Here is a 17823-nt window from a genome sequence, read left to right as displayed (position 1 = left end):
CCGGATCCAGCCTGACGCCTGGGGATATTCTAAGGGGAGGAATCTAACTAACGTGTTTCTTTCAGATCATACTCTTTCCGTACATGAATAGAAGACTCATACTCTAAGGGAAGTGGATACAGACGCACACAGAGGAGGTCTGAAAACCAGGTCTGGTGTGGCACAGTCAGAGTAGGTAGGATAAATGAGCATTCTGGGGACTCTGATCTTTTGAGTGTCCTTTGAAATCAGAGGAATTGGGCGAAAAGGCATACAAGAATACACTCATCCAATCAAACACTAGACCATTCTGTAGGGAGCTTGGCCCGTGTGCTAATCCAGAAGGTGAATTAGTTACATCCGGGATTCAAATGAGTATCAAAGGAATTTACAAGTGGATGATTACAAGCCTCAAAGATAAGGTCAAGGGCTTCCTGAAGAATTTTCAAATGTGTGTGGCCAGTGAGGAATCCTGCACAGGGTGTCTTGCATTGTTAATCTCAGAGCTGCGGAAGACTAACAATAACGAATATGCTAAGCCGTAGTACATATTACAACAGTCCAATGCAAGCTGGACCTGAGGGGTGCGGTGATACCATGTTTCCTCACATTGAAGAAGGCAGTGGTATTGTCTGTGTGGATCATCATCCTTCTTAATTTCACTAGTGGAAAGAAAGCTTTCAAAGCATCAGTCTAACATGTGCCACTTGGCACTGGTGGGGAGTCCCTTGCACTGCTGCGATAACAATACAATGAAGAGTCAGCAATGCCAGAGTGCTGCAGAAGGGATAGACAGTAGAAGAACTGCATAAAGAGCTTGGACGTATCTGGTCACAACTGTAAGGCCAGAACCATGGGTGGCTGGACTAGCAATGGCTTAGGCTGGCTGCCCAGCCTTTTCCTAAATTTAGCTGGAAAAACACATGTAAAGTTTGGCACGGAGAACTACCATACCGAAGGACATTTTTAGTCCTAGAAGCCTCTGGAATTACCATGTTAACAGGTTTTCTTGCTCATAAAGTCATCCTCCATCTAGCTGGGGCTGCTTCTCTCTGTGAAGTGAAGACTGCTTCCAAGCTAGCATGTAGGTTTTGCCATATCTACTGGATCCCCTTGATGGCATCAAGAATGAATTGGGGGATTTCACTGAAACCCCAAGATTGCATAGAATATTAAATATAAGGTTAGGACATACTGTGCCTCCTTCCTTGAGGCTATTGAATTGTCTGTTAGTATGATTTACACTGGACCTTCTGCTGTCATAGAAATGCAAAAACAACAGTTGCTGGACAGAATGCAGAACAATGTCATACATTCACCCCAGTACAGAGATCTGGGCCTAAATCCATCGTTTTTTTGCTCACCATGCCATTCCAGTTTGAACCCAGCCATATGCAAATCAGTCTTGACCCTGTGCCACATGGGAACAGTCCAGCCCGAACTGCCAAGGCAGGTCCTCCCTGGACTGGAAACAAGCATCCTAGGACCGGTTTCGGGGTTTCACCCCTCTTCAGCCAGGATAGCTTAATTCCAGTGGCATGGAGAGCACGGGACTCACGTCTGAGCATACCCGTCCCACTCGGGGTGACAAATGCAAAAACAACAATTGATGGACAGAATGCAGAACAATGTCATACATTCACCCCAGTACAGAGATCTGGGCCTAAATCCATCGTTTTTTTGGCTTGGCAGTTCGGGCTGGACTGTTCCCATGAGGCACAGGGTCAGACCGATTTGCATATGGCCATGTCTGAACTGGGGTGGCAGAGTGGGCTAAAGAACGGTGATGGATCAAACCCAGATCTGTTGACTGGGTGTGAGTGTTTGATTGGTTCTGATGCTCCGTCCATCACCACCCCCTTTTGTACCGCTTTGTTCGCCATAAGTTGGCAGGGTATGCTCAGACGTGAGTCCCTTGCTCACTTTGCCACTGGATTCAAGCAAGCTTGGCTGAAGACGGCTGAAATGCCAGAAACCGGTCCTAGGAAGCTTGTTTCCGGTCCAGGGCAGGCATGGCTTGGCAGTTCGGGCTGGATTGTTCCCATGAGGCACAGGGTCAGACTGATTTGCATATGGCCAGGTCTGAACTGGGGTGGCAGAGTGGGCTAAAGAACGGTGATGGATCAAACCCAGATCTGTTGACTGGGTGGGAGTGTTTGATTGGTTCTGATGCTCCGTCCATCACCACCCCCTTTTGTACCGCTTTGTTCGTCATAGAAAGCCAGCCACCAGGATCTTGTTAAAGACCTTTATTGGTAGTTTTACTTCCCACCCTAACACAGAGCTACTTCCTGTGTGACTACAAGAAAAGCACATGGAATTAAGTGTCTTTTAAGACCACAGAATATAGCAGGATGTTGTTTTGCATGAATTTCAGACACTGAGCTAAAATTAGCATCCTGTGCTTCTATATGGATAGGTCCAACTTAGAGCAAAGGGAATTAAATGGAGTGTAACCCTCCACCCTTTTTTCTTGTACAGAAATAGTGAAAGTAGCATCCCTTCCTCCTTTTTGGATTGGGACTAACTCCACAGCACCTAAATTGAGGATACTCTACAGCTCCCGCAGAGGGTACTATTACCCAGGTGGCATAGATGGCGGTGTGCGTGGAGGCTCCAGTGTAAAGCCATGCTTTACAACTGAAAAGATTTATGAAGCGGTGATTAAATGGGTACAGAGATGGCAGTGGCGAAAAAGCCTTCTCCTCATTGAAGTGGGGTGGGTCTTCAGAGATAGATTTGAGAATGATGGGTGGTCTTTATTGAAGCCACTGGGACCAGTTGGCCTGAGTTGAAGACAGTGAAATAGGCTTGCTCTCCCTTAAAAAATGTCTTAAGCTGCTGATACCGTGAGGAAAAGGAGGCTCTAGTCTGGGGATTGGAGATAGAGGACTACCTAACCTTACGAGACTGAAAGACCTTCGCTGGTTGATCTTTGAGGCTCGCATCAATGGTACTCAGTGATTTGACTAGGGGTGTCCACATTGGAGGACTTCATCCTTCAAGAGATCAAACAAGCTCAAGATGGGAAATGATAAAGAAGAAAATGTAGAAATTAATTTGTTGCAAAAAAGATACATGCCAAAAGTGCACAAATCCTTACAAAAGTGGTTCGCTATGCACTGGCGCTCCCCCACAGGTCCACCGCTGGCGGCTTGGGTGGGAGCTACACACAAGTGGGCGGCGGCAGAGGAGGAGACGTTGCGGGAGGAGGAGGTGAGAGGGGTCCGCAAACACCACATATCAATGGAATGGGCCATGCTATTGTACCAGTTCAAGCAGCTATCCCCGGGTGCAGATCCAATAGACAACCCACTCACACCGTCGGCCCTGCACGCGCAGTCACAGACCCCGCCCAACCAATCTCTCGACATTCCGCCCACATGATATCCTTACATACCCCAAAATCGATTATGCTAACGTAATTCTAGGTCGACCCCCAATAGGATAGACACTCATGGGACACAGAGGTGCCTTACCCCTACGACGCTACATACCCTCGCTGATATCATTGGTTGTGCCTGTTCATGCCTCCCCCCCCATAGTTTAGGCCTTCGTTTTACCCTAGTTTCTGTGCCATATCTGGAACCTGAGACACCGGGGTATACACCTCATATCAAGTTTGCACGTGGGTCATGCTCTCCGATGACGTATCACGGATATATGCAGATGATGTGTACCACTATTGAATGTACAATCTGTTATAACTATTTGAATGATCTATACGATGTACAATGTGTCTAATGTAAAAATGGCAATAAAAAAAAGTTTAAAAAAAAAAAAAATCCTTACAAAAGTGGTTAACATTTATGCCTATTATCGACATTACCAGAATTTGTCAAGAAACTGTATTTGATGGATTTTATTTTACAGGAAATTGACCATCAATTACATAAAATAAGATTACAGTGTACACTGGTTTCTTAAATGTTTGCTCTGTTCCTAAATACTTAATAGCACTTTAGGGAGCTGTAAAAGAGCATTCTTGAAAAATCTTAATCACATGTTTTGATCCAAGAAGAATATGGGCAAGTATGAAAGCATACTAAGACCTGGAAATGAAGGGGCATTGAAACTAACAGTATGATGAAAAAGCATTGGATCATCTTCATAGTAGTGGTTACATACTGTATTGGAGTCAAAAATTAATCTGTAGCTTTTTTGGATAATGAGTTAAAGGAAGGATGTATTACTGGAAACAATATCAATACAAAGTTTGGGTTTACTCCACAGAACGTTCATAATAAGGCAGTAAATCCATCGCAAAGACTCATTATTGCAGCTTCCGATTAAATTTTTGTACCAGTTGCAAGATATATTGATCATTACTTACAGAAATGACTTCCAATAAATTGAAATTAATCAAGGTCATTGAATAGCACCCTCTGTCTCAAATGTGCAATGTTTTCTTGATAGGATTGCTGAAATCAATTGTATATCATAATCCTTTAACAGAAATACGTATAATAACATCCAACATGGAGAACACATTATTGATGTGATGGCTTTTTATTGACGTGATATTTGCAGGCTGGACAGTATTAGCCAGCAAATTAGACATTTTAAAACAACATTTGATGTGTACTTATTATTCCAATAAATTACAGTTGCTGAATTTTAAATGCTATATGCATTTTTTAGCAAGCATCCAAATTACTTGTTGTCTTAATATTGACCGATGACCATCTTTGCCCTATGCTTAATATTATTGGCCATAACATGAACGTTAATAACTTTTTATGCCAATAATTGATAGAGTAGCAGAGTCATCTCACCGGTGAGGGTTTTCCTCGTTCCCTTTGTCCCCTTTGTGTTTCACCATCTTGTAATGACCGACTGAGACAGGCGGCCGGGATATCTTCATGCCTGCAAGCCGAACCCTAAAGAAAAAAGAAAGCAAGAACAAGCTTGAAACAGGGGTTTGGATAGGGGCAACTGAGAGGCACTCCACTAGGGCTTACATATTTTGATTGACCTTATTTGGGAGGTGAGGGCTGGGACAACCAAGAGGTGCTTTAATGACTAATGGGCATTCACATTTAGTTTCCGTTTTAAAATGGTCATCTGCCCAGTTATTCAAATAAACTTTATCTAGTAAAATAGTAAATCGGACACTATTTACATGCAAGGTTTATGTCACTGAAGTGAATATTAAATTTACTAGTACATTGTTATTTCACAGTTAAGAGTCTATGTTATGGGGATAATATTAGCATGGGCCACTTTATCTTTGGTCTAACCGTAAAGAGCACAAACAATAATAATGAGACACGTATACCAATTTAAAAACTAAAATATCGATTCACAAGGAAATGAAGGAGGAAAAGGTAAAATGTAATTACAGATTGTGCAAAGGAACAAAAAGATAGGATTCAAGAAAATTAAACATAAGACTAAACATCCAGTTTGGAACAGTTTCATTCTACTAGTATGTAAGTGTACAGTGCATAATTTATATATAACTAGCAAGAGTATTGATTCAACCTCTGGAGTAAAGGTTAACTAAGTCAGTCCATTGGAATAGATTTTTAGAATTTTGTAAGAACTTAACCCTTGCCTAGCGAAGCTACATTGAACTTTCCATAAATAATACAATTTCACACAGATTGGTCAAAGGGACAAAAGTTAGGAGGAAGATCCCGAATGTTGTTTTGCCTATTTAAATTCACTAATGACGATTTGAGAAAGGGGCAGATAAAAAGCTACATAGATGAACACTAACTTTGACATGAAGACAGATCACAGTGCCTTCTGTATACTTTCGTATGTGCATTGACCATTAAAAAAGTTACAGGTAGCAAACAAGCCTAACCAGGGATTCAAATCGGAACTCGAAATCTAATTAGCCATAATCACAAAGTTTTTGGTCTGTTAATCTTGGCAAAAGACGCAGATCCCATGGAAAATGTTACTGTTGGAGGATAAGGATTAAAGGGACTACAAATAATCCTGAAATTTGCCTAATTTTGAAATCATAATTCGACATCGCTGTAATGTGAGGCGACTGACCGATACTGAGAATACTGGAGCTGGTACATATTTAGCTTAAAATTTTAGGTGTCTAATGTCTAACATTTTCAGTGTTAATTAAGTAACTGGGGAAATACAATATTTGAAATATATACTCATTGTAGCCACAAATGAAATATTTAAACTTGAAACCTTGCCCTTGTTGAAGGTCCAAGTAATGGTTTAGTAACTTCACAGGGTACAATCGCTCAGCTCCCTCGAGTAATGTAAACTACTCTCTAATAAAGTAATTATAGGAAATTAGCTCTAAATAACATTGTAACCTTTACCACGGACCACGCCAACTATCGAGGAAAGATGTATAAATGGTTTATTTGTGACTTTTAATAAAACGTGTTCCATATACAAAACACGCTTGAGTACTGTATGTATAGCACGATGGAGAGATGGACACAAGTAAACAATTTGCCCAATTACAAAGTTATTGCAAGATCAGAGGCTCCTATTACAGTCTCCATTTTTTTTTTATGACCAGCAGCATGTTTTAGCATCATAAACTACATTTCCCATCAGATCTGGGAAGCAAAACAATCAATGGCAAAATAAAAATCTTAACCAATATGTGAGAGACAGTCATTCAAAACCCTCATCTACGAACAGCAAGTCCGCTTTTCTTGCAGCTTCTCCCTTGGTGTAATGTAGATATTCCTGATTCCATGGTATGTGCACCATTCAGTCTGCCCCCTTTACTCTGCACCTGTGCTGCTTTTTGGAATCTGTTTCGAATTTGTAGTTTTGCTACATTATTTAAATGTTTTTATTGTTACTTTGTTTAGTTTTTTATGTTAAGATGTACTGTGTGTGATTTACAGACCCCCTTTGTAGGCAGACACCTCAACTTAGTTTACCTACCTGGCTTTCAACTGGATAGAAAATTAGAAAGAAAACTAGAGTTAGAAGATGAAAGAGCATGCAACATATCCGGAAAGCTAGTGAGCATGAAGGGAAAAAAAGAAAAACATAATGAACAAACAATGAATGAATGTGAAAGGAGTGATAATTAAAACACCACTGACAGCGAAAACAACATATAAAATACATAACTGATGGCTGATTCCACTCAATCCCTGTGGGCTGTGAAATGGGTAATTGGATGGGCCTCACAAATGGGAGAAGCACATTGATATTTTAAGGGCTGAAGGATGTAGGCACTATGAACTAGCTGGCAAAGGACGTGGACACCTCAGATGGGTATAGTAAGTTTGACACGCCAAGCGGGACGCGGGTCGATGAACGGGCTTTGGATTGGTATGGAGAGTATGCACAAAGGATGGTCACATAATGCGTGAAGTTTGTCTAAATGAGAAACAAAGGCACTATGGGTGATATCTTAAAGGGATGTGTACTTGGCATTGGTGGAAGATGCATAAACTAAGACCCTTAACCTCGTTAGGGAAGGCACGCCAGCACTTTGAATAAACAAGAAGTTAATGCAGTTTCGGTGGGAAGAGGGAGTCAACACCATGGATAGGAGGGACACATGAAGTTTATAGGCCCACTGCGTGTGCTGTCAAGGAATGCACATTAACCTGAAGGAACGTAGTGGCAGGAAGAGGAGTGTCCACCTAGCTCTGATAGCTAGTGTGTGTGTGTGTGTGTGTCCTTATATAGCTATTTCCGGAGGAAAGACCTACCCTTTAATAGCTAAAAAGTTTAGATCTTTTTGCACCACCCTTTCTAAAAGCCAACATGAAGTTCTGAGGTCTAAGCCTATCGCAGCACTATCATACGTCTTGGGATCCTTTTGGACAAAAGATTCTTGCATTGCAACCGTGCTTTCAGTGCATTTCCCAACACATGTCATGTGACAACACTTCAAACACACATAGTTGATTAGTGTTTTGGTGCTCTTGCATGTGTTTTTACCTGGATATTCTAGATACACAGTTTTTCCCACCAGTTACATCTACATTGAGTTAGTCAAGAATCCATGAGCAGCAGCCGCAGGTTTGCCCCTGCCTCTCAATGATGGAGCTTAACTATGCCTGGAATGTGCGGGTGGAGAGGAAGTCGGTGGAAATGGAAGGATCAAATGACACAGAATCAAGTAGTTACTACTCAGGTAGTAACTTCTTCTTGTTGCTTGTATCAAGCTCTCTCCATTGTCCGTGACAAGGACGAATCCAACAAAGGGAATAACAATTGGATGAGGACTTATAGCCCGGAATCGATTTGGGTCAAAGTACTTTGAATGCTCAGCTCCATCAAGATGAATGTCAATCATGAAGCGTGTGCCCAGTCATCTGTGCTCACAGAAGGGCTGCGTAGTCCAGTTCTTTGCCTGCGAAAGTTCAGAAATTGCTACATACCTCTGAAAAGCAACGACAGCTACCTTAGCTATAGCAAAGTGGTAAAAGATGTCTTGTGACAGAGGCCCTTGAGTGGCTCAGAATTAGCGATGCTTCAGAAACTTGCCTGACGGGGTGTGCCCGCTTTAAATGCATTTATGAACATGCATTGGCAAAACTAATAAGACTCGCCTATGAAAGTACTATTGACTTTGTCAATGACTTTTAGCTATGTTGTACAGCAGTGTGACTGACATGCAGCATGGCTTAAAGTGGAACAAAATGCTAGGATACAACCAAAACAGATGAGGGAGGGACCATGGAAGGAACACGGACGAGGGAGAAGTCCACAAGGGAGCTAACTGGAAAAGACGCACTCTGGTAAAGTGCTTAAACACAACGAAAAAAGTAGCGCCTAGAAAAATGAGCAGTAGAAGGACACAAGTAATGCATCCATGCTCCTGGGAAAGGACAGCCACATGAAATAGAAAGAAGCCTACAGCAGCTGACCAATAAGCAAGAAAATGAATGTTACAATACAGCCATTCAATGATAAGCAAAGGCCAGCCTCCAAGCTCACTGTTGGAAAACATAAGGTCTCAAAGAGACAGCGCACGTACTCTAGGCAAAACCTAAAAAAGGTGAGCAGCTTTCATAACACAAGATTTCAGCACACTGATAAGATGTTAACACAGAAAACGACCACTTCTAAGCTACAAGAAGCAGGTTGGCCACTTCTGCAAAAGTCTGTTCCACAACCACTGGAATCGGATGAAGGATTCCCTGATAGAGCGGAAAAATACAGGAAACCACTGAAAGGTAACTACTGCTTTGTCAAAAAAAACACGCTTGTTCTTTGTCCTTTTCCTCCATACTCAAATAATATCAGCTGCATGCCACATAATTTTTATAAAAAAATGACGCCTGGGCACAGAAAGGCAACACATAGTATCCTGAGTACTACTGTCCTTCCACAGACCAGGCCAATAATGTGGACAGGGCAGGCGTGGCAAGGTGGTCATAGAAGGCACTGGACCTGCTTTAATGAATCATTACAACAGGAGTCCCTAGTCCCGGTAGATTTAACGTCAACAATCTCTGTTGTGATGACAGATGCAACACTGCCTTGCAAAGCCTATATTGTACTATTGGCAGGTCTTTCAGCCATGTAAAACCGATATGTCTGATCAAATTCTTTATAAAGCGGAGAAGGTTGAAAAACATTTTCAGCAGCTGAACAACGCCTGGCAAAGGTGCATCAAAAGGTGTGTGTGGAGTGCAAGCCTGAATAAAGGAGGTAGGCTCCATAATGTAACTGGTGGAAGACACGATGTCCAAGATGGAAGAGGATCTGTAGGAATATGATGAGCTAGGTTGGGTGGGTGTCCAGATCATTACTGTGGTTGGATGGCAGAGCGGAGGTGCTTGAAAATAAGATGTGCTGACTACATTACCTATAGATTTATAGCGCGACAAATAACCTGAACGGTGTCAGGGTGCTTAGGGACTAGCCAATAGCACAGGGCGAATGGACTGCTTGAAATCCTGCAGAATGTCAAATTGACAATGGTAAGAATGGTTCCAGCCGGAGAATTCCAGCGCATGGCAGACAAGAATGAAAAGAGCAGCCACCAAGCCAGCTCGGCTTTATGCGTGAAACAGATACCTGGTTGCAGGATAAGTGTGAAAGGCGAGGTGGGTTGTAAGTACGAAATTTAAGATGAAGGTAAGTGGAATAAGGGATTCCATTGCTGGGATTGATGTTGACCTCATTTGAGGCCTCAGTGGAGGGGGCCATGAAGGTGTTATTCGTGAAGCCTCTGGTCCCTTCTACTCATTATGGTGACAAATTAGTGAGAATGGCTTATACGCTTCCATCCAGAACAAATTCTCTGTAGAAGACAACTGCCAGGTCACTTTTCCCGTAGTCGCCCTGGACCCAAGCTTACATTACCTTACATATTAATTAACAACAATGGGTCCTCCTTTTCCCAGACCTCAGCCAAGCGACGCAATCATGGAGGATGGACCTCACGCATGTGCACAGATCTACTCATTCTGCACATATCTTCTTCGATCTAGTACTGCATGCTTGAAGTTGGAAAAAGCAGCCAGACATTTATTTTATCACAGTGGGAAAGAGATCAATAATTTTTTTTAAACGGAAAAACTAGGTGCTGGAGTCTCTGTGGGCCGTAAGGTCACTTCGGAGACTGACTCTTTCAATATTGATTTGAACAGGTGCGTGTTAATGATGGTCATTCTCAGCAGGGCTTTTCCTGCCAAACCCGTTTTTATGTCTCGGCTAGCGTAGGCTGCGCACATGCGCAGTCTCGCTGGCGAAATTTTATGTCTTTGGGTAGCTTTCACTAGCGGGGTTTAAGCCCTGCCCCTCTTTGCCATTGGCTGACGTCACCGTTTATGCTAAACGGTGGCCAGCCATTGGAAAAGAGCTTCCAGTGACATACACTTTTCTCTTTTAGAGCCGTCCCAGTTGGACTGGCTCGTCTGACTTCCTGCTGGTGTAAAAGGTTTCTTATCTTCTTTATGGGGCGAAACAGATGGCCCCATAAAGAAGATAATAAACCTTTTAAACCTTTTATGCCAGCAGGGCAGTCCGTCCAAGTGGGACGACTCCAAAAGAGAAAAGTCTCTGTAGAGGACAGGCACGCGCAGCAAACTCCGGTGCAGTGAGGTGCGAAAGCCCACGGCTTCACTTTTTCACTGATTCTGCAAAAGTCATATCTCTGTAACATTTCCTTTCCAAACTGAAATAAGGAATGAGATGTAAAGGTGCCTTCCCGTATGATGGAGTCCTCCCCCCTGCTCCCCCCCCCCGCTCAGTGTTAAAGTTAGAAAATAAATGATCGCGGTGTCCTGCAAGAGAAACTTTAATTTCTCTGGCGCGGCGTGTTGCGGCTTGAGCTTCACAATCAAACCCCCCACGTCTCCCCCTCCCTCGACCACAGCACCCCAGCACAAGCCTGGCAGGCCCTTCAAAGGCTCCGGAGTGGGCATCAGCCCATGGGGGTCCTACGCCATGTGCTGAAACAGCTGCTCCGAGGCGGCTGGGCAGACGCAGGCCCAAACAAAGGGAGGAAAGAGGGTGAAAACAACACACACACGGCCCCCTCCCAGGCCGAGCTGCTGTTCACCCCTGTCCAGGGGCGCTTCAACGCCCTTCATTGGAAACTCAAAGTAGCCCCCCAAACAAAACAAGCAGAAAAAACATACAGCCCGAAAACTCAAAGCGAATATCACACGCTCCGGCGGGCCGTAATGCCCCGCTAAAGCCTGACCGGGGAATAATTATCAAGGGGCCGTTTAGCCTGGTTTGGAGGGGTGGGGACGTCTCTCCCCCTTTTTTTAATTAAACAAAGTAACTTTCCCAGCGGATTAAGGGAAAGGATAAAGGTGTGATAACATTTTAGGAAATTGTTACCCTACCTGAAAAAAGACTTTTCTTCCCGGACAGTGGGGGAAACATCAAGGGGCTGTCTTCTGTAAACACCCCCCTGCGACTGACGTGGCCTTTCCAGCTGGCTGGCTCTTTAGAGTAGTGCATGGTTCTCATAGTGCAGCATGGCCACCCCCAACGTTGTAAGAAGTGTTCCCTCGGAGGACGAGGTGTCCCCTCCAGCCAACAACAGAGTCAAGCGTTTACTGGTTTGTTTCTTGTATTAGTTAGATTACCACAGTCCTTATTGATTGATTGATTAGTAATGCCTGCCGGTCAGAGTCAATTGAAGGCAGCGGTAAAGCTAAATATGCACTTGAGACAATCTAAGGCTGGGTGGCCAAAACGGGGCACTTTGTATTTAAGGTCACCGGATAACTTCATGTTCCCCATTCTTACATTGTTTTAAGATGCCGATTTGTTTCTGCTGAAATGAATCTAGTCTGAACTCCCAGAATTTGAGGATGTGGCCTAACGGCCAGAGTTGGGGAACAAGAATCGAGCATCGGCGTTGGCTCAACATCCCGTGATTCTGGGCAAATCACTTAATCTCCGTACCAACAAGCATTAAAAATGCAATAGGTCTCCCCTTTGATTAAGTTAAAGCCATTTGCTTTGCTATAGAATACCATTAGCAAAGCAAATGGCTTTAACTTAATCAAAGGCAAGACCTATTTCATTTTCAATGTTTGTTTACTCTTCTTTTCCTTCTGAAGCGTTTCCTTTTTCTTGCTGCTCTTAGCGACCCCTCTACGGTTTTTCATTGCCTTTTCCTCTTTGCCCTGCTTTTTTTCTATGAATTTTTAATCGCTGATATCATGTCTGGAGCTATATATTCCCCTGAAAACTCAGGTGGTTACAACTTTCTTTGATATGGTCAGCCGCTAGCCTTCAGTCTGACTTGCGGCTACTGGTAATTGATTTGGAGCTTGCTATTTGGGGAAATCATTGTATTCGGTTTGGTCTTTATAGTTTAATGACAATAAAACGATTTAACCTAAATACCAAAATGATTGCTCTTAACTCCAGGGACTGCATTACAGAACCTTTACTGGGGCAAAAAATAAAATAAATTGCAACATTTTTGCTGCTCCAGTCATGGGGAATAGAATAATGGTATGTGCACCAAGACATACATGACAAACTGTTTCCACACTAGTGTTGCTGTATTTTATGTATTTGTTTAGTACATATGTGTGCAGAGCTCAGACGTAGCAACATGGAAAACTGAGTGCTTCACATGTAGCACGAAAATACAAATAAGTCACAAACGGAAAGAGTAACTGTAAAGACAATCACATCAGACAGGAGGAATGAGTGTTTAAGATGAACCCGTGGGTTTGTCCTGAAAGACAGTAGGTTGCTGTTACATCTAATGACTTCAGGTAGGTTATTCCATATTCTAAGAGCTACACATGCGAAGGCTTGGATCAGCATTCTAGTGTTTCTTACTTCAAGGATTTCATGGTTCATCCATGATTTGCTTCTTGGGTTTTTATTCGCTCTTAAGTTTGTCCTGCTAATACAAGCAGAGATCTAGGTTTAGGGTTTTGTGAGCTATGTTTGCCAGTTTGAAATGGTTTCTGGCATCGTGGGGTAGTCAGGAGATTCTTTAATGATGACCATAATGTGGCCGGCTTCTTAGTGTCCTTAACAAGGCGAGCAGCAACATTTAGACTGGATTGGAGGTAATTCTATTTTGTGGAGCCATTTCCATCATTGAGGTAGGAAAGGACCACGGCTTGAACAGTGGTCCTTAAGTCTTGTTGTGGGATGGAAGTGTGAAGACCTTTGATTCCAAAGACCAGATAGGGAGAAAGGCACAACGTGGCTAAATTCTTTAGCCAATGAGTGTGGAGGTCAGGCCTAGGGACATATGACAACAACTCTAGTGATGAGAAAAGAAAACTCAAGTGTATCTTACCGTACTTCCACTAATCTGAAAATATATCAATTTGAACAAGACATGAACATTAATGTCAAATGCTCATAGCTGATGTAGGAAGCACAGTGACTCTGGTAAGAGGTGCACACATCAATAATGGTATAACAAGTGTATTACCAGCCAACTGCTAGGATTTCTGGTCACTATTTGTAACATCATTTGATTAATTAGAAAGCTAGAAAACATCAGTAAAACACGAGCCAAGATCAGAGCAAATAATTTAGAAAATAGAAATTGTCATCCATTAGATTCAAAACCTTTCAATGTTTGGTTTTAGCCTAAAACACTAAATCCTAATCTAACTAGAACCTGCCCTAGCTACTTGTTTCTAATGTACAAGTTACTTACCTTCAATAACACCTTTTCTGGTAGAGACTCTGTCTAGCCGCTGTTTTCTTACCTTCAAATTATCTCCAGGCATCAGACTAGATCTGGAATTTATTTGTGAGCAGTACCCCTGAGCGCCAGTAGGTGGTGTCGTTTGGCTCTGCTCCGTGTTGTCTGTGCCAAAAGTGACGTGCGCAATGCCTATATAGGCTCCACCCCGGCACACTGATGTCAGCTTTTCGCGACTTTCCAGGTCAGAATTGCAGTGCCACGGAGAACATTGGCCACAGGTGTGTGGAACTAGGGTCCTCAAAAAAGGTGCTGCCCTTAACTCTAAAATCTGCTCACACAGCGGGAGGATGGGTGGGTCAGTAAGGAATGTGCAGCTAGTTAGAGTCTACCAGATAAGGCTTTACCGAAGGTAGGTAACTTGTTCATCTGCTAGAGACTTCTAGCCACAGATTCCTTACCTTACAACAGATACCCAAGCAACACCTTCCCATAGGTGGGTCTCCAAACATGATTTAGACCAAAATGTTCTGCAGGACTGAACAAGCAAAATGGCCATCCCGATGGACCAGACTGTCCAGGTAGTAGTGCTCAGTGAAAATGTGCAGTGAGGCCTACGTTGCTGCCTGGAAGATATCTGAGACCGGAACTCTGCGTGCTAACGCAGTGGTCGCAGCCTTTGCTCTGATGGAATCAGCACTCAAACCCTCTTGGGATTGCTTCTTGGCCAGTATGTATCAGATTGTAATGCAGAGCACGATTCAATGGGAGTTAGTTTGGTTCTGCAGGGCTTTCCCTTTTTTGGGCCTGACATTTTCCACGAAGAGTTGATGGTCCACCCGGATTGGCTTTGTACAGTTTTAGAATGACAACACTCTTTTTGGGTCCAGCTGGTGGAGTTTCTCCTCTCCCTTATAGGGATAAGGCAGAGCATGAAAAGTAGGCTAGGTGATACATTGGTCTACATGAAACAGGGTTACCACCTTCGGCAAGAAGGATGCTGGGTTCCAAAGGACCAGTTACTCTGGGAAGAAGGAGATGCATGGAGGCGAGATGACAACCCCTGTGATACCTTTAAGAAACGTATTTCCAGCAGGGGACTTGAAGAGGGAAGGCTGATCTGGCACCCGCAGGAAGGCAGAAATAGCAGACAACTAACCCTTCAACTTACTCAGTGCAGAGCCCTGCTGGGCCAGGGTAAGAATAAACAGAAGAACTTGGGAAAAGGGTACAGATAATGGGTCAACCTGTTTGACTGTATACCACGCCACCAATTTGCCCAAACAGCCAGTGTATACCATCTTGGTGGAGGGGCGCCGGGTTGTCAACATAAAATTGCTGACTTTGGGCGGAAGGTCGAAAGCTGTCAACTGAAGCTGCTCAATCTCTACACATGAAGGTGGAGCATTAATAGGTTCAGGTGGAGAACCATCCCCCTTGTGCTGCAACAGAAGATCCTCCCAAAGGGGCAGTCTCATTAGAGGAGAAGTCTCTAGCAGATGTTGTAAAATCAGTGCAATTGTAGTAAAAGACAACCCATTTGGATAAATTTAGTGACAAGGTAAAATAGGGACGTCCTACAGAAGTTTCACATTCCCGATATTTCCCACCCATAGGAGAGGCATCACTCTTCTGAGATATGCTGCTGAGTTTCCTGGTTCAGGTTTAGATATCCAGCCAGGCTGAAAGATGCTTGTGCGTTCTGAAGACTTCTGTTGTGTACTTTATGTTTGTGTCTAGCAACATCCCATTTAGTTCTCAAACCTTTCTGACCTGAGCTTCTAAAAGCAGTTGTTTATGTAGTAGACACCTTTACTAACTCTTACTATGGATGGAATCCCTCAGGTATTAACTTTAGTTCAGATACTACAATGACCTCACATTGGATCTGAAAAAATTAAATGAAAGACAATTTTATTTCTGGCCTTTGTGGAAGACTGAAATGCATCAATCACTGACTCATGGAATGCAGTTGAAACTAACGATATAACCTGGAGCTACCTTTTACAGTCTGTCAGTCTAGCTGTGTCAAGCGGGTAAGGAGCTCCAAGAATTGCATTTGGTACAAGATAATATGCAACATACTATTTTTCAGTTTAAATTTAAAATGTATACTACTCCTTCATTTTACAGCTGTGTTTATGCCTTTGTACAAAATACATTTTAAAAACAAATTTATAATTGCACCTTAGAATGCATTTAAACCTTTGCAGCAATTACTTTGCATAGAAAAATAACACACTGGGGACATTTGCCTGTTTAAAACGTGTCCAGAATCACTTTAGAATGCATTTTAACTCTATTAAAAGAAATGCATAAGTAAATCACAAGGAGGGAAAAGGTGCTTGCTTTAAATGTGTAGGGAAAGAAGTGCTGACATCAAGATTCCTTTTGCTTCAGCGCACTTCATTAGATAGTCTTGCCTTCACAATGAACTTTGCTGTAAATTCATAATGAATAAACAGTTAGAATGAATGATAATTTAGATATATTTAAGGTATGCTTAACCAGGATATTGTGATAGAAATGTTTCATTCCATTTGACTAGCCATATGTAGTCACAAAGGGACATTGAGAGCAGCCATTAGCTTAGCTAAAAAGGCTCTCATGAGAACTTTCCTTTGAGTTTCAGAACTTGCAACACTTTGAACTATGTACCAGCGTGAATGTTTACCGTGAGAATCAGGAGAAGAAGCAACGGATGTGGACGACACCATCAGATGAGCAGTTTTCTTTGGATGGGAGCATCGTACACCTACTAATTTGTTACATTATTGTGTTATATTATATAATATGTGAGTGTTCCTAGTTAGAGAGTTAGGAGTGGCTTTTTACTTAGGGTGGGCTGCTCCTCGATGCTGGATGCTATTGCTGACAGTGACTTTACTTTCTACCGTCCTGATTCTTCTCGATCCAGGGCCGGACTGGCCACAGCGGGCACCGAGCATTTCCCCGGCAGGCCGCCAGGGTTGGGGCCTGTTTTGGGCCCCTGGGGGGCCGATTTTGTTACAGGGTGGTTTTTGCAGCATAGTTGCAATATCGGCCGCTGTAACGAAATTGGCCGAAACCGGCCCTGGCAAACTGCTCGGCTGCACCCCCAACCCCCCGGGGGCCAGCCGAGCACTTTACCAGGCCCTGTCTTGATCCATGCTCTTGCAACGATAATTTCACTACCACTGATATTTAACGGTTGCTACTTCAGCTGTGGGGACTCGGCTGAGTTTCCAGAATGACCCTTTATAGGATGCTCAGGACTTATCTATGCTCTCAAACTGTTGCTCTTCTCTAGAAAGAACTCTTTACGGGTTCTCAAATTTAGAGTATGTTAGGCTTTTTAGCTAGTTTAGTATTTCTGTAATTTAGACTAACTGAAATAAAGATGACAAGAACCATACCAATCCTTTAACGATAAATAAAGATTTTGGAAAATTCTATTAATTCTCGTCATTGACTGAAATTAGTTAACTTGACAGTTGATATTTATGACTGAAGCTTTTTTCCTTGCTCAATTTACAACACAGTGGCAAATGTCTATCTGACCTGTCAAGCACCATCTGGATTACGAGAGCCCAAACAATAGGTTGGGGTGTTAGGTGTTTATGACCTATTTTTGGAAATCCTTGGGTGCTAACACCTTAATAGATATGACCCATTTGACGAAATAATATTCATTTCAGGTATTTCAGCACAGGTGAAGCGGTTATCATGAATCTGTCATCAATGGATGACTTATTGCAAGCTTCAAGCAGGGTTATTTTCTGATATGTAAGAGAAGCACTTAAGACATT

The 17823-nt window shown here is 42.9% G+C and overlaps 1 protein-coding gene across 2 annotated transcripts in view; it reads right to left on the bottom strand.

The window, feature by feature from the left end:
* The window catches only part of B4GALT3 (beta-1,4-galactosyltransferase 3), a 311808-nt gene that overhangs the window by 12052 nt on the left and 281933 nt on the right, over positions 1 to 17823 (bottom strand). For both annotated transcript variants that reach the window (XM_085639731.1, XM_085639732.1), the window contains exon 6: positions 4755 to 4859. In XM_085639731.1, the coding sequence (XP_085495857.1) occupies positions 4755 to 4859 (105 nt within the window). The remainder of the gene's footprint in view (positions 1 to 4754; positions 4860 to 17823) is intronic.

Source organism: Triturus cristatus, chromosome 12 (genome assembly GCF_964204655.1).
Source record: "Triturus cristatus chromosome 12, aTriCri1.1, whole genome shotgun sequence".
In the NCBI taxonomy this organism is placed as follows: Eukaryota; Metazoa; Chordata; class Amphibia; order Caudata; family Salamandridae; genus Triturus; species Triturus cristatus.
This window is presented reverse-complemented; position numbering and strand designations above follow the sequence as displayed.